Source organism: Pleuronectes platessa, chromosome 7 (assembly GCF_947347685.1).
Source record: "Pleuronectes platessa chromosome 7, fPlePla1.1, whole genome shotgun sequence".
Taxonomy (NCBI): domain Eukaryota; kingdom Metazoa; phylum Chordata; class Actinopteri; order Pleuronectiformes; family Pleuronectidae; genus Pleuronectes; species Pleuronectes platessa.
In genome coordinates, this window is record NC_070632.1 from 11826726 (window position 1) to 11850754 (window position 24029).

The following is a 24029-nucleotide window of genomic DNA, read 5'->3' on the forward strand; positions in this document are numbered from 1 at the left end:
GAGCTTTATCCCAGCCCCTTTCCCGTTGTCTCTCTGCAGATCCTATCGCGCCGGCGTGAGACGAGCCACGCCGAGGCAGCTTAGCAATTCTTTTCCCCTCTTCCATCCACTGCCATCATGGATTGCAAGAGCCCCTGACGCACTCTGACGCGCTTCTTACTTCAAAAAGATGCATCGGGTCTTTGGCTGCAGCTTTATCTGCAACCCATTGGCTGTAAATCAATGGGGTGGGTTGGGGTGAGGGGGGAAACAGGTGGCCATTTGTGAGCATGCTCCCGAAGACTATGCAAATATGTGACAGTTGCTGTGCCACAGAAATAACAGGACAAAAGATAACGACAGAGAGGGAGAGAGAGTGTAAGGGTCTGCCCTAAAACATATCTGTGCTATATTGAAGGGGGTTTCAGTCAATGATTTTAAGTCAATTAGAGAGTGTTGAAAGGGGGGGGGGGGGCAAAGAAACGGAGATGGCGGCAGTTATGAGAAGACAGCTCATAACTGCTTCACAGCTGGTTTGCAACAAGGCAACATCAGCCAAAATTCAAAGCATAAGACTGACTCAGCTGCTGGAGATAAGACAGCAGCCACCCTAGAGAAAATATTCATGTTAACTCTACTGATGTTGTCAGGGCAAGACTATTGTCTGGGCCTTTGTTTTAAGCAGTTAACACAATGGCCATTCCACCTCAGCCCATAGCCACTTCACCCTTGACATTGGCGCAGCAAACTTGAACTGACTGAATGGCTGATAGCATTATGTTAATCCTGCTTCCTCTTTTTGCTCTAAACGCTGAAGTGGAGGAGGAGGAGGAGGAGAGGGAGGAGGAAGAAGAAAGAGAGAAGGAAGTAGTCGTTAGTGTTCCTTTATGTGGCCGGTTGTCAGGCACAGTCAAGGCTTTTAAAAACAGCCAACATCCTCTTATGAAGCCAAAGCAAGGCCAGAGCCACGCTGTGCTGGGGAAAATAATAAGAGGCTGGTCTTTATCAACCCACACATACTGTAACAACCAAGAACATTCTGTTTTGTCAAAGCGAGGAGCAGGCATCCCATTCTGGCTGTGACTGAATGTTCAGCAGTTTACCTCACTAGTGTTGTCTTGAAGGAATTGAAGAAATACTTGACATAGTCATGAGTTCCATCTGCTGGTTGGAGCCCTGTTAACTCACAGGTGTGCCAGCGGAAAACACTTACACCTCTGAATCCATCCAGATGCGGGAAAACTCCGAAATAAAAAGATTATATCAGAGATGTGGCTCTTATTCCTTCAGTGTTCATTTGTTTATACTGTATATACAGTGTAAACTATTTAAACAAGTAATATATACCAAGCTCCTGGGAGAACTGACTCCTAGTCAACCTGTATTCCAGACTGTTATATAATTGCTTTCCCTGTTTTGTTTTACTGCACCAGAGGATCACCTAGTGTAATGCAGTCTTCTTCCTGTGAATGTGGTAATGGGGTAATTCTGTTATTTCTTCCGTATCACTAAAATAGCCCTGGCAGGTGCACTGTTGCATTGCAACATGAACTCAATAAATGACCAGTATTTTGTCAGCTTGAAGGACATTTATCAAAAATTGGTGCAGTATAAGGTGCACTGGTGAGTGCTTGTATGAAGGGCAACAGTTTAAGGTCATAGGTAAGGTGTTTCATTCAGCACAGACACTAGGCACACCTCTTTACGGCAGCTGGCCTTTTAACTGCATGACGTCAAGACCGTTCAGCAATGCACTGACACATTCAACATCTGCAAATACATAAAAGATCAATTGTTTGCTGATATATTTAGATTGAATTCTGAGACTATTTGCTTTGCATACTTAGACTCGTGTCGCACCTGAAGAGCCAGCATCAGAAGTGTGTGTCTTCTGCTTAAAAATACAAAATAGAGGAATTTTTTTCTTTCACTCGAAAAATGTCAGATTTAGAATGGAAATATAATCTGTAGTTGAGCATATAGGAAAAGAAACCCACAAACTGTAGAACTGTGGGATACATGTATTTTTCCCTTCACAGTCACTGAGAAATCAATGTTAAGAACTAAGCTGAGGCATCAAAGACCAACAGCCTATCTGACCTGCATAGAGCCCCACTGTGGGGTATAATGCAGCATTGTACACCAGTTACTTAAAGAACCATTCATGCAGACACTAAGTAAATGCATAGGACCGTAAGATGGGGGTTTCGGGATAGGATACGATTTACAATACTGCCTCCAGCCTTTACGATTAAAGAACTTACACACATATGGAAATATATTCAGAGAAGAAAAAACATCAGATGGAATTTTTTCTGATTAGAGAAATACAAACCAAAGGTTTTTTATTTTTCATAGCCTCCTTTTGTCTCTCCATAAAAATAGTGTTGCTCAAAATAAACTGTTAAAAGAAAAAGAAAGAAAGTCATGTTTCAATGTAGTCCATGGAAAAGCCCCAGTATCAGACATTCATTTTGTTCCACTTCAATCCTCTGTTGTTTTTTTCCTCGAAAAAGAGAACGATCGGCAAAGCCCTGTATCACTGCACCACGTCTGCTCCTTTGAAAAATTAGCCTCTGACGGAGCCCTTGCGGAGGCAAGTCAGGCAACTGCTGTAATGCATTACTAAATTAGCCCTAAACACTACACAAGCCATTAAGAAGCATGTCAAAACCTAAGGGAAAAGAAATAATACAAAATGCAACCGAGAACAGAACATAGTATTCGCAAGAGCTGTCATTAGCCTGCACTTCATCTTTACCAGTTGAACCGGTGAGGAATCATGTGCACACTAAATAAACATGTTTAGATACGCTGCAAAACTAAGAAGCACCGGCACTGTCAAATAAACGCAGCTTAGCTCCAGTGAACAGAGGGTTAAATCTTAGCTGCAGAAAATCACTGCAGTCCAAAAGCATTTGGCTGATAGTTACTGAACAGCACATTCTATCTGTGCCATTATGCTGCTATCCTTGGACAAATGTTTCATTCTATCTAGATTTTGCTTGTGTGTCTTTTTGTGTCTTTAGTCTGGAAATACCATTTTATTGCATATAATATTTGGCACAGTAAAAACTGGAGCTTACATTTGGGCCTGTATTGATAAACTGTTGCCTTTATAAAGAGTTTTTAATGCATCCTTAATATGATCAAAAAACAAACTAAATGCCTTCACTCTTCTTACAACAGACAACACCACCTTCTATCATCAATCACAAAAGCAATTCAAAGTCTTTTTTAAATAGAAGTCACCAGTTATTAGAAAATAGTTTCAAATTACTTTCTTTTCTAATATAATCTGCATGTCTCACCACCTCCTGACATTATTTTCATTTATATATATATTTGTATTTTTTTTTCATATTTATAGACGTACGTATAGGCATGTACAAGAAACCAAAAACTGTCTCTGTTTTGCACTTTTGTACAAAAGAAAGTTACCGTTTTGTTCTTTGTGCATTCTATTGCATGGAGTGCTGAGCAGACAGGTGGAGAGGAGAGTCTGGGGCAGAGTCAGAGATAGATCCACAGAGAGCATAACTCAGATTTGGGTCTCTTGAACCTTCTCCTTGCCGTGAGAAGTCTTAATGACGTAAGGATCAGCAATGGTGCTGATGTGGCTGTGATGCTGTCTGACTGAGCGATGAAGAGAGTTGTTCTGGGTCCAATGGGCCCCATAGCCCCCTTGGCGGGATGAGGAGGTGGACACGTACCCAGGCTTAAAGATGTTGCTGTTGTGTTCCACTAAAGTAGGCAGTACCAACCCTGTGTCATCTGAGCCACTAGATCCAGAGGTGGGTGGTGGAACAGGATGAACCTCTTCCTCCATCTGTATGATTTCTATGGTCCTGGCTGCTGCCACCGTGCTCCTCTGTTGATGCCGCTTACGCAGCTTATAGAACGCTATCAACATGGCCGCTGCCAGTAAGGTTACGGCAACAAAACATCCAATGATGATTTTGGTTGTTTTCATCACCTCATCGAGGCTGGCAGCTGGCCCACTAGGAACTCTGGCAGTGGGAATTGACACCTGCCTTGGAGTCGGAGTATTTTGGAACAACACAGTTGGTGTGGAAATGAAGACGGGCTGAAAGACGGAGGGCGAGGCAGGGACTGTAGGCTTGGGTTTGGGGGTCTCCTCCACTGTGGGCTCCAAAAATTCCACTGTTACTGTGGTAAAGTAGGACAAGTTAGATGTGTTGAGTTCGGCATTACTGACATTTAGGTAGGCTGAGGCATTCGAATTTCCAGCCATGTTGCTCACCATGCAGGTGTAGACCCCTGTGTCTGATGGGAGGACGTTGGAGAAATTGAGTGTGCCATCGTTAAGGACAGATATCCGTGGGTGATCGGAACCATGGGTCAAGACGGTCCCATTGGGGAGAAGCCATCGGACGGAGCTCATGGCAGCTGTGCGACACTTCAGTTCCGCCACTCTCGCTGCAGAGATGTTCAGATCTCTGGGAGCATCCACTATGAACGGTGCGGAGCATTGAAAGGTGGTCTGATCAACTTCCACCAGGTATCGTCCCTTCATGTGGGTCGGGGTGTGGCAGCGTCCACAGCAGGTGGAATTTGTAGGAATGTATTCTCTGAGCCACCAGGAGAGCCACACTACATCACAGTCACATCGCCAAGGGTTGTGGTGCAGGTGTAGCTCCACCAAGTACTGCAGAGGGGTGAAGAGGTTGTGGGGGAGGGACGACAAGTTGTTATGGGCTAAGTTGAGCTCCACCAAGGCTGTGATGTCATCAAATGCATTCCTCTCAATGGTAGTGATGGCAGAGTTCATAATCCATAGTTTACGTAAATTCTTGAGCCCACGGAAAGCCCCAGGCTTCAGTTCAGGGAAAAGATTCTCTGATATTTCTAGCTCCTCCAATCCCACCAGAGGTGAGAGATGAGGAAACTCCCTCAGGTTGCACATCCCCAAGTTGAGGTACTTGAGGTTTTGAAGTCCCTCGAATGCCCCATCGGAAATGTACTCCAATTTTCTCAGCTCTCCCAGGTCCAGTCTCATGAGTGAGGGGACACGGTTGAAGGCATAAGAGGGGATGCTCTCGATGGGGTTGTTTCTAAGCCACAACTCTCTTAACTTTGACAGGTACTCAAACGCTCCACTTGGTATGACCGTCAGTCTGTTGTCAAACAGCTCCAAGGTATTGAGGCTGGTCAGGCCATTGAAAGCCCCCACTTCAATCTGCCTGATGGAATTTCTGCCCAACTGCAGTACCTCCAGGTGATGCAGTTGTCTGAAAGTATCTGCTTGTATAGTCTCTATGCTGTTTTCCATCAGGTTCAAGTACCTGGTGTTGGTTGGGATGTTTGGAGGAACCCTAACCAGGCCTCTGCGTGTACACACCACCTTGCTGAGCTGGTTAGTGCAGGAGCACATACCTGGACAGTTCTGTGGGTTAGACGAGCCCAACACAGGGCCTGTGGACTGGCACAAACTGAGGGCAGGCACCATGAGGGAGAGCACGGCGAGCAGGGCTGCGTTCCAGGTAGGCTGCAAACTAACCTGGCCCAGAGGACTCATGGTGTGGAGGGATCATTATTTTGCATGGTGGGGGGAGACGGCACACACCAGAGGACAGACCACACTAGCCTGGCTGGAGCAACTCGAGGCTCCCAAGTTCCATTGACAGTGCAGGAAAATGCTACATCAAAAATGATGTGTGTGAGAGAAGGAAAAAAGAGAGACAGAGAGAGAGGGGGAGAGGGAGATATTAATACAAGAGAAGCAGCGGAGGAAAAATCAGTGCAGCAATATAAGAAAAAGGGTTGAATAAGATAATCAGTGACATACCTCATTAGTTTGAAAGTGGTCCTTTTTGCCTGTTCCCAAATGTTAAATGCAGCAGTCGTGCATCACGTTCCTATACAATTTATTTTCCATGGAGAGACATGGGAAAGATTTTTTTCTTGCTTTTCCTTTTTGAAAAAGTGAGGTGGCCCTCTATTAGCCAAGGGTACAAAATGGCTCCTGGTATTAAACACTGAGAGCAGCATGGAAAACACTCACAGCCAGAAGTAAGGCCAGGAAAGCTTGGCAGGTGCCTGGATCCCCCCTGCCCCCTCTAACTGCCCCCCTGCCATGCTGCAGACTCCAAAATGCAGCTCCGCTGTGGAAAAATTACAAGGATCCATAAGGCAGTTCAGCATGACAGAGGAGGACAGAAGAAGTCACCAACTGGAAAAAATGTGAAAAAATCCCCAGTTCTGTTGAGTCCTGATACATGTGTTGGCTCGTCGACTGGTTGCCTCTTTGGTGGAGAGACCTCCCTCACTGTGACTTTGCCAAGGGGCTAGTCGGTCGCTGATTAGCCCCGTTGTGACAGGGACTGAGAGACAGAAAAAGGCTAAAGAACTCGCGGCACAGTCATCCCCCTCTCTTGTCCTCCTCTGTGTTCCTCTCGCTTCCTCCCGATGTTGGGCTGGCCCTGGTCAGAGCAGCTGCGGGCTGCCGTGTGCACAGTTAGCAGTAATCCGTCTATTCCTCCCAGGGGGCGGGGGGTGGTGGGAGAGATGGTGGCGCTGGGTGGGGGGTGGAGAAGAGGATGCGCTGCACTGTTGGAGCTTTGCAAAAGGCTGTCGGAAGAGAGAGAGAGAGAGAGAGAGAGAGAGCACTCTTGTCCTCTTCTGCAATGAGAGAAAAGAGAGAGGATGACGTTGAGAGGATGTGTGTGAAAGTGGACTCCGTATCTGTATCCAATAACGGAGAACGGTATGGAAGATTCTTCTCTCCGCTCGCTGCTTGTCCCCAGCGCAGTCTCCTGTAGTGCTCCTCTGCCTGCTTATCTTGTAGTTTTTCTCCAGGGCTGAGGTAGTAAGTTGTGTCAGTTAGCCATGTGTGTGGCTGTCAGACTTGCGGCTGGCTGGTGGACTACTGCAGTAGCCAGAGTAGAACAGAGAGAGAGAGAGAGAGAGAGAGAGAGAGAGAGAGAGAGAGAGAGAGAGAGAGAGAGAGAGAACCACTGACAGATCAAGAGCAAGAGAAAGACACAGTGCGCGAAGGAGAGTGTGTGAGAGAGCGATGGTGAGGAGGAGGCACGCGAGTACTCAAACAGGCAGCCCACCATCACAGGAGCAGCAGGAGAACCATTCTGATCCACATCTCCTCTTTTCGTTTATTCTCCAATCTCGCTCTTTTCTCTGCTACCCCCCCCCCATGTGTGTCGGTGTTGCAGGCAGCTAAGATGCTCGCTCTGCCCCCTCCCTTTGTCCTTCAGTGGGAACGTGAATGTACTGCTGACGCACTCCTCTCAGATGCTCAGCCAGCCTCAGAGCAGTGCATTGGTTTGATGCAGTGTTCCTGTGTATTAACACATTCACCCCCCCCTCCTCCTCCCCTGTTCCTTCTTTTCCCTCCCTTCACTGCAACTATCTTCTCTTCGCTCTTTCCATCTCCGTTCCTCACGTGTTTAGTCCATCTCCTTCTTTCTTGACACTAACTCTCTCCTTCGCCTCACCTGTGCCGGTCATCCCCTATCTCGTGCCGTCTTACTCAACGCCACCTCCCTCCATTCAATCGTTAAAATTAAAAGCCTCCCGTTTCACAGTAGTGTGCACAGACAAGAGGTCAGACTTTCCACTCCAATTCCAAAGTGGTTCTTGCATTCTCTGTCTCACGAGTGCAGAACGTGTGCCTTTGCTTTCCAGTGAAGATGCAGCTTGCTGCCATTTCTCACCTCTTGTAAGGCACAGTTTGGTGAGTGTATCCATCATGCATCATCACCGGAGGGGGAAAATATACAGAGTTTTGAGTTTATCTCACTTTTGTCAGTTGTGGAGGATTTACTGTGTGTGTGTTTTGTGTGTGTGTGTGTGTGTGTGTGTGTGTGTGTGTGTGTGTGTGTGTGTGTGTGTGTGTGTATGCGTTGAAGAATGGGTCAGGGGTCTGTGACATCACAGGGGTGTGAAATGCTGACTCTGCTTCTCTGTGTCTGCTGGGCAGTCTTCTCTTCAGGGAGGAGAACGATGAAAGAGCCTGCACATAGTTATCTCTTAGAAAGACGAGAGAGAGAGAGAGAGAGAAAGTGAGAGACGGAGAGATAGATGGAAAAGAGAATTACCGGGAGAGTGGGGGAGAGAGATGGGGCTGGGTGGGAGGAGATATATCCACGTCCTTGGTGAAATAAGGAGAAAGAGCCTATAGAAGGAGGTGAGAAATGAGATAAATAGGGACAGAGAGGAAGAATGAGGGAGACAGATGAGCGAACGTACTGCACAGTTGCCTCCTAAGTGAAATGGTACAGAAAGGCAGAGAAAAAGAAGGATGAGGATAATATGTGAGGAGTAGGAGGGACGGGAGGAGCGTTGATAGTGCTGGATTAAGGATCATTTAAATGCAGGACAGGAAGTCTCCCTCTCTGCCTTTGGTAATAATGACAACATTCTCTCTCTCTCTCTGCAACCTCCTGTCACATATCTATTTGCTATATATAAATAATCGCTATCAAGAAAACCTCACACACTCAAGACATGCAGACAATAATGGATGTGCCTCTGTCAATTCCAATTTTAATTCCAATTCATGAAATAAATAGGACATGACTGGAATTGTACATCCCACTATGTAAAGATGTTATTGAAAAAGTCATGCTCCATTTCCTCATCGGATCATTAAGAGGATGAAGTGATACAGAAGCTAATTTAAATGGATGCATGCTACAGAAGAAGAGAGGACCCACTTACGTTGGCGTATGTGATCCCTTGTTTGTGTCAGCATATAAGAATATGAATAAAATATCACATTGAATAAATGATAAAGCTCAGTATTATCTCTTATATACCTTTAAATAATGTAGTAAAGCATGTTATCCTTTACGATGCATTTTACTTGCAACACGTGCATTTTAATTAATCTGCATTCATGTCACCAGTCAGAAGCAATAAGCGTTTCCTCATCAGAAAACTGAAGCCTTGACATGTGCTTAGGCACGATAAAGAGGAAAAACACATTCAACTGACCAAACTAAACAAAATAATGCAGTCAAGCTCTAATATTTTTACTGCACAGAAATTTTAAGCAGTGCAGTATATGTTGGTACAATTGTGTAATATATTTTATAATGTATGTGCTTTATATCTTTAGTTTCATGCCAGCAAGGTTTTTCCCTCAGAGGGGTCAAAATTATAATCACAAAAATAAATTAATAAAAAGGATGACCCTGGATATCAGATTTAAATGATTTGGAATAAATACAACTAATCTTTGCACAAAAGAGAAATACTGTGTGTGAGGGTTTATGGCTGTAAATGAAGAAAAAAGCATGATGTCCTTCATTGCTCTACAGTACTTTGGAGAAAAACCTCTGTATTAGCAGCAGATGGAATATATTTAAACCACATTTTGTTTTAAATGCATCATTTAACGATTAGATTGAGAAGACCAAATTAACAGATCAAAACAAGGATACTTAAAATAATGTTCTAATATCTGTGTTTTGAGGAGGTAACATTCTAGAAACATTGAAAAAATGCATGCAGCTCATGTACTAATTCTATAACCATTAGATACGGTGCTTTAAAGTGAGGAGCGGAGGAGAGAAAGAGCATGACGGGGTGGATGAGAGGACAGTTAAGGCCAGATAACTATTAGTTAAGGTGGTGCAGGCAGAGCTGGTCAGATAATTGATGGCCATAGTCGTAGCTGCTGTGTTAATGCCATTACAGGGGGCATGAGCATGGAAAAGGTCAGTTAGCACACTGAATATATGACGTTTCCTCCTACTGTCCTAACAGCTGCCTCTCCCTCCCTCTCCTCACCTCTGTCTTTATGTCCTTTTGTTCACAGGGATCCATGTTATCAGAGTAAGGAAGCCACAGTCTCTTTATGGGCAAGTTCTCCCTTTAAATATTTGAAACCAGGTCCGGGGCGAGGATTTATTGTCATCTGAATATAAATATATGGTGTGCGATAAATCACAGGGAGTTTTATGAAATTACTCCGCATGATATACAGCAGCATCCTGTGTTGCAGTGAGTCACTTCCACAACATTAATAAATTTAAAAAATCTGCCATGTCTTTCAAAATGTCATATATAATAAACTGGTGGGGTTATCTGTTTAGCTAATTTCTGCGTTGGGTTCCTTCAAATTAAATCATAAATGACGACAGCGGCCACTGATCACAGACGTGGCGCACCGCAGAATTTATCACTGATGTCAAGGAGGTTATGTTTTCACGCGGGTCGGCTTGTTTGTTTATTTTTCAGCGGGATAACACTGAAGCAGACTTGGTGGAGGGATGGGGCATGTACCGGGGATGAACCCATAAATTTTAACGCAGTTCGGAATAAAGGGGCGTATCCAGGAATTTTTTTAATCACTTTGCTCCACATGGCACGAAAGGGCATCTTTCATTTTCCTTAATATATGGATCTTGATGAAAAAAAGAAAATCTGACATAGCAAGGATTGTTTGGCCTTGATGGAGGTGTACGCTCTACTGAGTGCCACTCTACTTTTCACTTTCATTCGCTGCCATTCAAAAAAAGTAAGACTTTGTCATTATTATGTAAATGAACACCCTCTCCTGCTCGATAAGCATACGGAGCAGTCAAAGTGCGAGTGTGCTGTTTAACAATTTGAACTATTCAAAGAGGTTCGAACATTATCCGTACTTTTGATGCAATAAATGCTGCAGATGAACTAACCTCCCCAAGTAACAAAGTATTGCGAAAATCGAATACATGCAAAGGCAAACAAACAAACTCGACCTCCAAATATTGACAAGAGATGAACAAATATGGACGTGGTTCAGGAAAAGGATGCAACAACTGACAAGCTATTCGTCAGATACTCAATACATGGTTGTACAAATCTGTGCCTACACCCTGATGTGTTAAGACCAGACGACATGACAGCTCCCCACAAGAGAGCTTGTTGCCGTATACGTCATAAACCCTGCCTCTTGCATGTTAGTGGACCAGCAGTCAAAATACATGTTAAGATGTTTTAATGATTGTGTTCTGTAGCTCTTTTCATACACTGACATTTTTCCAATGTACCTCTGAGGCTGTTTGTGTACTGACAAAATATCATGGTGTATTTGCTCCTCTGCAATAATCACACTTCAAACAAAACCACTTACTTCAGAATAACATGTAGGTCTTGTGCATTTTCCTGAAAGACATGCATTATGGTATGGTCTCAAAATAAATATTGCAATACATTCAAGACAAGTGAGGCTCAGCACGGTTGAGTGGTCGAGTCTGTGGATAACATCTTTGGAGGTTGTGAGTCAATACCATAACAAGATGGAGGGGAGCTGGTGCTAAACATCTGCAGACTAAGAGCAGTGTGGCGCAAAAAGTGTAGGTCAGGTCAATGCTGATTGAGTGACATCCTGCCCTACAATGCCGTGTCAGGGTTAGAGGGGAAATTGAATGAAGCAGGAAGTTGAGTGTACATGCTGAGAACTCTCTTTCTGTGTGTGTGTGTGTGTGTGTGTGTGTGTGTGTGTGTGTGTGTGTGTGTGTGTGTGTGTGTGTGTTTGAAGACCCAATTAGACGACTGGGATCAATCGTCTGCCGTGACGCTGTAGCCTTCACAGGTCTGTTGCTCTCAGAGTAGATGGCCCATAATGTAGACATTATACTACTCTACCTTTTCTGACACTGCTCACTCTTTACTGCTGACTGCTGAGGTCTGAAACTGTGTAATGGTAGTAAGCAGCTGTCCTTCCTGAAGTAAGTCTGCGTTAAAAGCCGGAGACAAGCGTTGCTAACTGACGCCATGGTCACGGGCCAAGCACATATGCTTTTGAGCCATAAAGGTCAAAACTCCCACAGACGGAGACTAATAGTACTACCTCCAGCTGCTGAAGCTAGCACTGCCACTGTCACATTACGATCAGCCATTCCTGCTAATGCTAATTGCACCCCTGCAGCTGAGTAGCTGAGTAGCTGCAGGCCAGGCAAAGCAACATGTAGTTACTGTTAGTGACTGTTTCACCGATGCAGCTTCCCCTCGTTGTGTAGTTAGAGCTGACAGATCTAATTAGCTGCTAGCATTAGCCATTACCTCGCCTTAGCTACTGCCGGCCCCTGTGGATCCTTCGCCACTCAGCCTGTGCTTAGTGTGGCAGGTCAGCAAAGTGCTGGAGCAGCATTTGGCCTGAGAATAGAGGAGCGGGTGGTGCGAGAGAGAGAGAGAGAGAGAGAGAGAGAGAGAGAGACCGGTGGAGGCAGATCGATGTGGCCTGTATTCATTAACCCTCGCTCACGGCTCCCTTCCCTCCCCAATCACAACCCCGCCATTTTAGAACGGCAGGAGGTGATTTATTAGCTGTCCTGGCTCAGTCAGCACCATCGACCCACAGTCTGAGGAGAGTTGACTCACACCAGGATATACCGATTCCCTCACTGTGGGCTGAACTCACTCAGTGATCCGACACCATACAAAAAGGAACCACGCTGGTGGAGGCAGGATGATCAACATACATTTATTTCAATTTGTCCGATTTTGCGTGAGGCAGGACGAGGGGGCTACAGGCCGGTCATTAGTGGTTTATTTATTTCAACTGTCATAATTACAAATGATGTTGTCATTTTAATACAAAAAGAAAACACTAGGTACTGAGGTGAGTGTGGAGGCTGGTGACAGGGGCTGACCCTGTGGTCAGGGGCCAAACACGAGCTAGTGAGTCGTGAGGCGCACAGGCCAACACCCATAATGCTGTGATATGAAGATCACTGATGCCATTGAGTATCTATAACAGGGGATGGCATTTAGGTTTAGCAATATGCGTGGTTTCTTTGGGTCACTGTGAGGCAGAGAAAATTGTATCACCCACACAATTAACAGTGTGCGGAGTGGTGGCGTGGATTTGTGTGGATGATGCTCTCAAGAAAGCTGCAAACTGGATCAATGCAGGCAAAGTAATCAGCCGCATACTGACAGGCAGATTTTGAAAAGATACTGTAATAAACAAATAAAGTGTGCTTCCATCTAAAAATGGTTTCCATATTAATTAAACTGTAAATCAAACTGTGAGGTTGATCATTTTCCAATTTTAATTTCCAGTAAAATCACCTGCTATTTTAAAATAGAATAACGACAGCAACCCTTCACCCTTTCATTTTTGATTAATTAATTTAACATAATGTTACAGTAAAGTTGATCATTTAGAAATGAAACGTCTTCACTCACTCATTTGTTACTCTCAGGCATTTATGTTATATTGTGTCATAATTCATAGAGGAATTCTTGAGTCAAGCCAAAAGCACGTCATATTGACCGTGACATTTGACCGTCCTGTTCTAGTCAGATTCTCCTTGAATGCAAGTGGACTTTTGTGCCAAATTTAAGGAGACGTGTTCAAACCATTTTCTTCTGGAGAGTCTTTTATTCTTCATTTCAGCACCGGGAACTGTCCACAGTTCGACCTGTTAATAGTTTGAAGGCCTCACTGCTAAATACACCCTAAATTAGGTGGGTCCTGCCACTGTTCAACACTTGAAACCTAACATTTCACTTGAACCCTTTGTGACTTCATAGTTTGTCTTTTATGCGTGTCAAAGTTGTCCCTTTAGACTAAATGCAGACATATTTGAAAGTAAATGAAGATCTGTCATTAATGTTTGGTCCAGAGACAAAGTGCACATCAGACGAAGAATTTCAGAAACACAAATTGATGAATCGGTCTAATCTTCCCTACGCAAACAATCGGCTGACCATTTTGTTTCATAAATCCATCATCCAGAAGTCACATCTTGTCCGACAAACAGCTCTTAATAGAAACAATGCAGCCCAATGGATTTTATTGATTTCCCTCAACAGAGAACACAGTAGGTTGGTTTAGGAGCTTGCACACAAAAGCCAGTGAATAGGGTGAGATCCTGATCCCACACTGTTCACAAAGGGGGATATGAGACCTCTATATGTTGTGATTGGCACTGTGCAAATACAATTGATCACATTAGGTGAAAGAAACATGAAGAAAGACACATGATGATGATGAATAAGATGACCAGCCGTCAGCGGAAAGATTTTTACGGCAAGCAGATCCAATTATTGCACAGTTGTCACAGAATAATGGCATGTGCCCAGTTGACAGAATCTTTTCCTTTTTTTGTCCTTATCAATACACGATTGTTTCATCGCGTTAAATAAGCACCATCAACTTTACATGATGTATTGCTGCTGCACGATCCCTTTATTTAAGAAAAGTATTATTTCATGTTCGGGATGCGGGGGACGCTGATAACAGTGATTATGACAGTAAACACTATTAATCAGAGCTGCGTGTGTCTTTGGAAAATAAATTAATAAAGTCACCTAGGAAATTAGCCTTCAACAGGTTGCAGTATTTATCTATTTTTGTTTTCACGTCTGGATGCTCAAACACAGTTAATTATTTTTGTGTATCCCATTAGTGCCGTGATTGATTTTGCAAAGCTAAAATAAAAAACGTGCCTATCCTTACCTCACATGTGCATTTCTAGATACAAGGCTGTCATTGTTTGCCGACTGACGACCTTCAGCACACACTCATTTGTATGTGCGTTGGGTGTGTATGTGTCGCACCCCGTCTTTAAAATGCGACTGGATTACAGCTACAACACATGATCTTCTTCCTGAGCGTCGGTGCTGTGTATTACACAGAGCCCATGGGAAGGGATGAGTGAAGTGTTGCTCATTCAGATTTTAAAACGCTGGCGAGCCACATTGGTTTAAATGCTCAAACACGCCCGCCGAGGTGAAGACGGTTGACTGGGCCACAAACCTGAAACCAGAGCTGTGGCTCACTGTGCAGAACCAGGAAATTAAATTTGCTTGCCATAAAAGATTTAATACTCCTGTGTACTCCACTGGAAATATTTCTACTGATTTGAAGAAAGTGGCATTGGCTCTCCCCCGCTGTAATTCAGTGGCCAAAAATAGAGAAAAAGGGAAAAAAATACCACTTTTACAAATGAGTCACTGGGCAATTTGTTTTTTCCAACCCCTATTTTGTGACAAACTAACACTCAAGCATGCACATGCATACACACCCCGCTATGCTCAAGATGTATGAAGGCAGTGTGTTGTATGGACTCCTTCACCTCTCATATGCAAATAACTTTCCCCCATGCAGCTCAGTGATTGGCTGGCCATTATTAATATTCTGCCAGCGTGTGACTTTGTTAGCCCAGAGTTACTGTGCCAACAGGCAGCACTAAAAAGGGACTTTGTCAATGTTTGATGTCTCATGAAGTGATGCAGTGTGTGTGTGACTCTGTTTTCTAAGGACATTCAAATTTGGGCAGTGGGAGACACTGATTCCCGCTGATATCAGATTGAGGAGGAAGTGGTTCTGCTTCTGAATTTGGACTGTAATTAAATTCTCTGTATGGTCACCCAGTTGGTTCTATCTCAGTACGACGGTGCCAGCCACATGGCGGCCTCCATTTGCCCTCCTGAACCACGAGGTCTAAGTTCAGCTTTGGCTTATGGACACTGTCAAGGCACAAACTCAACTTCTTGCTTTCCATCCTTTTAAGTGCAGGCCACTGCCAAGTATGCCTGCGCTTGTTAACAGCAAACATCCTTGGCTGAATCATACAAGCCAAACTGAACCACGTATAGGGATGTGATGTGAAGCCTAAACTAGCTGTGACATATTTGCCTGTGGCCAGCCTTCAGTCAGCCGTCATCGCACTAAGTCGCTCTGTCACTGCCGTATTTCAACAATGACGGCATGAGCAGTGTGTTCTCAACACAGATCATAGGGTTTGCCATGACAAGTGCCTTTCTGCTGTGTGTGTATGTGTGTGTTTGTGTACAGGAGGGTGTTTGTGTGTGTGTGTGTGTGTGTGTGTGTGTGTGTGTGTGTGTGTGTGTGTGTGTGTGTGTGAGGCTACAGTAAATCCCCAAAACTCAAGTGAGCTTGTGACCCTCGGTAATACATTTCCTTTGGCAGAGCCGTTCTGGATTTCCCTCCCAGCTTTCGTAGAGAGAAAAGTGTAGGGCAGCATTTTCTAAATTGAAGTCAATAACAATCGGCCATTTATCTACAAACACCCTGACGGTGAGGGCATCTAAAGGCGCTTGTGTGCACAGGCATACAAAGGCGCACGGGCGCACACACATCCGAGTTCTCATTCCAGAAGCCGAATAAATGATTTACAGCCAACAATAATCTAAAAATGAAACTCATTATCTTAATCTTGACTCATTCAAATATTGCCTATTCTCTGAAAGACTCCTATTGTATTATGGCTTGTTTGTATCAGGCTCCCAGGACCGTTTCTTAGGAGGATTGTTTTTTTTTTCAAGGGAAAAAAAGGATTTGACAATATAGAAACAAATTACTCCTCCTCACTCTTAAATTCCACAGACTATAGGAGGCACAGCAGTACAAGGGCACATTATGCATACAGCATCAATCAGCTTTCATGCATCTTTGTAGTACATACATCCTGAAGATGTTGAGTCATCACGATGGCGCTCGCTCTCTTTACAGTAGGTTATATAAAGCAGTTTATGATTCAACTGGTTCACCTCGTCGGAGTAATGCTGGATATATGATGACATAATGTCTTCGTGCAGGACATGACGACGTCTGTGATCTTGTGGCTTTGACCTGAGCAGTGGTTTAAAACTAGAATTTGTTATATGTTTTGGTTTAGTCAATGTTTATTTTCCTATTGTCTTTTGCAATTGCATTCAACCAATCGATTTTCTGGATTTGTATTTTATTTTCCTATATAGATTTTACTGATGATTACATGTTTTTTTTTTACACTGAGTTGGTGTTGATAAGACAGGGAGATTTTACTGTCTTGGTTTTTAAAACAAAGGGATTATAACTCAGAGATGGCTTTGAATATTGAAATACCAAAACACACTGAGCTCTATTGTGGAGATCAGACATGTTTACAAATGTTTCTGCACCGACACAAAGAAGCGAAGGAAATGGAAAAGAGCAGTGAAATCAGTAACTAGAACAAGAAAAACAGCAAGGACATTACATTTCTCCTTGAATAAGCTCTATGTTGTTAATCTGAAGTTGTTGTCTTGCACAAGCTATTTATAAGATGTAGAGTTTGGTGTTTGGCGACAGATTGTGCAAGGTCCCATATCACAATTAGCAACATACTGCAGTGAAAGACACTATCATCAAACAACTTTACAGACTCGGTATATGTGTCATCTTCCCTCCCCGCAGCAGTTTGGTGTTTTCTTTATGCATCATTTAAAATAGTGTGCACTGTTCACCTCATTTCATCATGACATTAAAATGACTCCAAACATGTGAGCGTAAGTGTTTACCTGCCGCTTTCCCCGGAGGCTGTCAACTCAATTTCTGCATGATGTTCAACCCGGTGAGTAGCGACGCAGCTCCCGTGCCACGGAAAGCTGAGGAAACCAAGAGAAAGAAATTAACATGCAGATGAAAAATGTGGAAAATCTCCCCTTAAAATGAACCCCAAAAGAAAAAAATCTTTAAATTGAGATGAAAATTGATCCATCTTGTGTACATTCTTACAGAACTATCCCATGTTAGAAACCCCCTTCTCAACATAATGCCTTTGTCAGTGTGAATGAACCACTCTGCGAAAAAATGACTATTGACTGTGGGGCTTTGCGCTGCATGTTTCCACAGAGTGCAGCTACATTTGTTGTGTAATTTCTCCATCAGCCCCTCTATTATGGATGCACTCTGCACTCTGATCTATATTCAGGACCTAGCCTTGCCCTTTGTGTAGGGGATTACACGCTATTGAGGCAGGGTAATTTGATATCTATTGATTGAGTCAAGAGCCAATCTGAAATTGAGGAATTGTAGTTATTGCTATTGATTTTAATAACTAGGCTGTTACAGTTCATTCAGCGCCGGCTCTAGTCAATACCGAGAGTGAAGTGTTCCCTCCTCGGTGAAAAGCACAGCGACTGATCCCAGGGTGTTTTGTGTTATTGCGAAATATGCTGTTGTGCAGATATAATTCTTCTATTGTTGATTACAGCGTGTCCTGCAAAGAAAACATTGATGACAATACCCATGACAATAAAACATTAACACCAACTAAAATCCCTGAATACGGAATGAGCCATTAGGTGTAATGTTAATGGATGTGGTGAGTATGTGAGCAATTGTAACTCCCTCTCTGCATGCATACTTTATAGAGCAGCTGATATTTCAGCCCTTCCAGTAACCTCACAAAGCCTGTTAATTTAGTTTAGTCTGTGGAGACCTTCACTCAAAGTTTCTACTGATCCATTTTTAACTAGTTATTGGTTTCAGTCTCCCACAGGAGGGACCTGTCAATACGGTTTTCACAGTGGACATACAGACTATAGGTGCCTCGTGAAATTCTTAAAGCATTTACCACAACCACATTTAACATTAGGTGTTCAATTTCATAGCGATGCCATTTTTTTTGGGGCGGGGGGGGGGGGATATCCCTGGAGTATTTTCTTGAGTGCCCAGCAGTGTCAGTAAACAACATCTACATGTTATATATCTGCCTGGTCCGGGAGACAGAGTAGTGCAAGCGTGAGCCTGAGGCGAAAACCATCGGTCCATCAGTGAGGTGTACGTCTGAATACATGCTTGAGAGGTTTGAGCCAGTATTGACTTGGATTTCAATACTTTTCAAAAATCATTTGACAGGGCAAGACAGGATGGGAGGAGAAGCAAACAGCAGAGGTAAGAATACAATAGAGTGGTTATTATGGTGAGCACGTGTTTTTAATAATCTGTGGATTAACCTCAGTTTGGTTTATAGGTATATATATTAGTTGACATTCTCGGCTTGTAATGATTAAATGTTGTTCAGGAATCAAACCATACATGTATATGAAACTACCTAAATGGCCAGTATATATTTAGGAATAGCAAGGCTCTAAATATCAACACCCATGCCATCCTTTCACTGCAGGAAAGAACTACTCTGGAAAGGTCATCACGCCAGGGAGGATTTTCACCTCCATATTTACAGTTTCCAGATAAACAGCAGGATGCAACTTTTTGAGGGTGTATACAGGCTTCTTCACTTTTCTTGTCCACCTTTAGGTTATGAACGAAGCAAGATGACATCACGTCGGGTTGAAGATAAAGTTGAATCAGTCAAATTGGAGGAGCCATGGTGCCAGCCCTCCCACCCTTGTCACATCGATGGCAGTTGATGTGAACAAAGCATAAACACAGATCTGCTTACACAGAAAAAAGAAAGACGTGGAGCTGAGGTCGTAATTTCCAGGTGAATTAAAGAGACCTATGTTTTAATTAAGATGTCTTGTTTTAATGCAATTGTACATGTTTACACAACAGCACTGTTTCATGAATTTAATGCAATAATTATGGTTTTACCCCAAAGTCCATAATTAATGATGTTTACTACGACACAAATAAAGATTACAACCAATTAAACACCGGATGATGTCAGGGTGAAAATAATCTTAAGGATAATTGTGACAGCAGTTGTAACCTGATGATTTATACAAAGATTGAAATCACTGCTGCTGTGCAAACTATTGTGACATTGTTTCTGACATATTCATTTTTGATGCTCTCCCTTGAAAATCATATGCATGAGTCATGTGAATACGGCCATTGTTGGCCCCTCCTCATGGAGCAATGCCGAGCCTGTGTTTGCGCAGTGAGAAGCAATCTTTTTTCCGAGGAGATGAAGCGCGGCTATTGCAGCTCTAAGTGGGAATGAACGGAGGTCTAATTTGATGGGAGCCACTTTTCTCCCCACCACATTTAAAACCACGTTACTCTGACGTCCACTATGAATACCCAACAGGTCCTCTGGAGATGAGTGAGCTGCATGGGTCACACACAGGCAGATGTATAGAGTGTGTATGCAGCAAACACATAATATGGAAATGGCTGGTGTGTGTAAATCTGCCATGGCATTCTGGTCACTTAACCATGAACAATTCTCAGCCATCGAAAGGTTATGGCACACAGAGTCGCTCTCTCTCTTTCTCTCTCCCTCCCTGTCCTTACTCCTCTCTCTCATGCACACACACCCACCCACACACACACGCACACACACATACACACACACACAAACACACACACCTGTCACCGAGGCCCATTAGCACCCCTGCTGATGGTCTGTTTGGCTTTGAGATTCACACACAGACGACCCCCCGTTAGGACAGGGACTGGAACTGTCTCTCACTGCCCCCCCTCCTCTCCAGTCAATGCCAAGTGGAACGACACAAAAAAAAAGCGCTACCGCACCTCAAATACAGTCTGAGGTGAAAGCACGCACATGCACACACACACACACACACACTCTTATGGCAGCCTGGCGTGGGATCAACTTCACGGGATTAGAGCAGGTTGAACTTCTCCGAATGTTCATCCAGCGCTCAGACCATACGATGATCGATTCCACAGTATTTGGTGTGGCAGAGGCTTGGATGCACAAATGGCTTCCTCGCACATTTCTGTGTTTCTCCACGTGCATGCTGAAAAGCGTGTGTATGTGTTTGTCTGTGTGGGTTGGTTGTGCGAGATCTCTTGTGTAGGTGTATGTGGAGAGAGAAAATATCAATACGTTACAGGATTGTGTTTTTTTCCGCTCTCACTGCTGTTATCTTTGCTTTCCCACCTCCATTACACCCCCATCAGCCTGGCATGGATTAAATCAGCAATAAAGACCTCTATCCATGTCTCTGACAAAGACATGAGACACATTAACAGCACATACACAATGAGCAGTCTCGTATCCAGAGGCATCTGCATTACACTATAGAGTCTACATTGTGTTGTATGCATCTTTAGGTGTGCTTGTTTGTGCTCTCACGCATGCATCCGTGTGTTTGTGTATGTAAAAAGAAGTGAAATGTAACAGGAAAGACAAGGGGAATGTGTTAGTCACAGCACCTTGGGCAGTGCACATTCACAGGCTCGGCAAATGATTAGAAATGGTTTTTATTGACACTGTAAATGCGTTTTACACAGGCAATAGGCTGCCAAGGGGATAAGACTCACGCTATCAAAGCCACGTGTGGCAGGCCTCCCACAACGCAGGACCGTGTGCGAGCGCCAGTGCTCTTGTGTGCCTGTGTTAAGAGAGTTTTCATAGCTTTTCTTTTAATTACCCCCCTTGTGAATTAGCTGAGGAATAAGAGACTGGCTATGCAATGTTAAGTATCGCTGGCTGGGAATTATCTGTTTAGTCTGTTCTGTTTGATCTTCAGGAATAAGTCATTAGTTTGCAAGCAATCTTCTCCCTCTCCATCCCTGCCTCTTACTCCTCCCCTGTGTGGTGTCTTTATTTAGGCAGCTTCTTTGGAGCCGGGTGACTCAAACTGTCCGGTTACATAACAAAATGCTATATTGTGCTACAGGAGGAGGGCGCATGAGAGTGTTTGGTGAGGACATGGTTAAGAAAGAAAGTAGAACAAGTGAAAAATGATGCTACTATATATGTTATTATGATATGAGTAATATAAAAAAAATCATTTAGGGATTGTGGGAAATGAATTTGTACATTGGTCAGTACATTCTACATGGTCAGCAAAGGCTAACTCTCTGTGTGTTTATGTGTGCGTGTGTGTGTGCGTGTGTATGTGTGTGTGTGTGTGTGTGTGTGTGTGTGTGTGTGTGTGTGTGTGTGTGTGTTTGTTTGGCAGGGTGGGGTCCAAGTATTACTTCCTTGTGGGGACCTAAATCATGTCACATTACGGAAACTTATCTTCCATAAGGGAACAAAAGGGCCGATAACATACGTAAATCATTTCATTTTAGGGTGAAGACATGTTTTAAGGTTGGTTTTCAAGATTTAAAACTTAACTGTCCAATAAAAGTACACGTTAATGGATACTCTTGTGTATTAGGTAAATAAAAGGTTAATATTAGGCAAGCAGCGGTCATGGTAAGGGTAAGCATCTACAAAACTAAAAAATAGTGTGTGTGTGTGCTGCTCAGACAGGGTGCAGATAAGAAGACTGTTAACACTGGATGAAGAGCAGCCATTAGATGGTAATTGGCTGACCAGATGCTCTTCTCCCTGCATACAAATCACAGTCTTTAACTTCACCATGCCTCTGGCTCAGTCCCTGCCATTACTGGTCAGTGTAGATCCAATTGGAGCCTTCACTCACGAGACAAACCGTATTCGTTTCCGTCTTCCTCGACCACAAGCATCTTGATGATTCTTCTTTCTAAACTGTTGAACTGTGACAGTGAAGTGTGGTTAAAATGATTGAATTGTGTCCGTGTTTGATTTTGTTATGACGGAAATGTTTCGGGTCGAAAAAACATTCAAAGTGGAAGTCGGTCTCCCTCTCTCTCTCTCTCTCAGTCTGGGGCATTAGCCTGGTGTTTCAGGGTTACTCAGAGCACTTTCTGACTCTTTTTCAGACAGGGTGCCAAACTGTGTCAATGCCAAGAGAAGCATTAGCGGACCCTGCGCAGTACACCCCCCCCCCTCTCCCCCCTGCAAGACACACACACACACACACACACCCACAACCAAATGGATATTAATAAACCTTGCTCCATCTAGCATCTACTCTTCGACCAGTCTCACTTCTTCTTCCTCTCCATCCCCTCTAATCCCCTCCTATCTTACACTCCATCCTCCTTTTAGTTTTCTGTCTCCAGTCTTCTTTGCCTTTAAGTGTCAATAACTCTTGCTTGCAACACACACACACACACACACACACACACACACGCACACGCGCACACGCAGCCTCACAGGAAGTTGTTGCAGTGTCAGGCTTTCCATGGAGGCTAGTATTGTTATATAGTAGACTCTGTGGGTTTAGTAAAATCCTCATTAGTACTCGGTGTAGGTGTGAGCATCTCTGCTGGTGTCTCACAACAAACTGCTTACCTCGACAGAACGCTCGCACAAACACACACAGCTGCACACGCACTAAACAAAGACGAGGGGCAGACACCGACACGAGGCAGGAAGCAGTTACGTCAATGCATAGGCGCACGCACACACAATGTATGTTGATTATTTTAATGTAGCCAACCCCCCCCCCCCCCCCCAGCCCGCTTTCCCACGTCTCAAACACACACTGACTAACAAACATTAAGAGTCAGTGCTGTTGTGTGCTGACATTTTAATGGAGGATGACGTCCTCCCCTAATTAATGTCAGTCAGGATGGCAAAGCATCCAAAAATAACTCTTTGAATAAGGCCTCGTAGACTGCGGCGCCATCACCCTGATAAACCAATTATAATATTTTCCGAGACTATCCAAATATTCTGCATCATTTTTAATCTGACAGCTGTTTGACCTGGATGGTACCGACGAAGCATTTGATAGCTTTTTTTTTTCTTTTGAAATGTTAGAAAATGCGAAATTTGTCATTCTTCTTTAAGAAGCTAAACGAATCCTGTAAAAGGTTGCACAGACGCCATGTTTGACTCCATTTGCCAAACCACAGAATCTGCTGGTTTTACACCATGTGCTATTCTAAGCTGCGCAGTATGTACAAACTGAGTGGTGGTGAAGTACAGTGTGTTATTGGCATCAACCGGTGAGCATCTTCCATCGCCATTCGTACGATGAGAAAGTTGAAACAGAAGGCAGTGAACTGAGAGCTGAGGCCCGAGCCAAGTGACATTAGGTTCATCATCATCAATACGACGATCAGACATTTTCAGAGCGACTCCACTCAGATCAACAGCCGGCCCGTCTTTGGCAGCAGCGGAGTAGACAACAGTTAGCAATCCAAAACTCAATAAGTGTGAATCATGAAGTTGAAAAGATCTGCAAACAGTTACAATATTCAAGGACCACGTCACAGAAAATGTCCCCGACAATGAAGTTCAACATGATGAATAGGCAAAATGTAAGCATCTGACATATTTCATATATAATGATTTCCAAAGTGGCTCCATGTCTGGTTCCAGTTAAATATTTTTTCTGCCTTGCTCAGCAGACTATTGTATCACCCTGCTGCCTCTGATATGTGTGAAACCTCCAGCCATTTAAAAAGCTGCTTAACGACTCAATTCAGTGACAGTTATTTAATCAATTTTGGACCATTTTAAGCTAGAAAAACATTAAGAGTTATCATTCTAAGATAAATATGTTGTATGTTTATCATTTTCTACTTTGTTTGTTGAATTATT

General features: G+C 43.6%; 1 protein-coding gene across 1 annotated transcript; it reads right to left on the bottom strand.

Annotated features, from left to right (window-relative positions):
• Nucleotides 1–3427: 3427 nt before the first annotated feature.
• Nucleotides 3428–5518, bottom strand: lrrc4.2 (leucine rich repeat containing 4.2). Its single transcript, XM_053427929.1, has one exon. The coding sequence runs from the start codon at nucleotides 5516–5518 to the stop codon at nucleotides 3521–3523; it is 1998 nt and encodes a 665-aa protein (XP_053283904.1). The 3' UTR covers nucleotides 3428–3520.
• Nucleotides 5519–24029: the final 18511 nt, after the last annotated feature.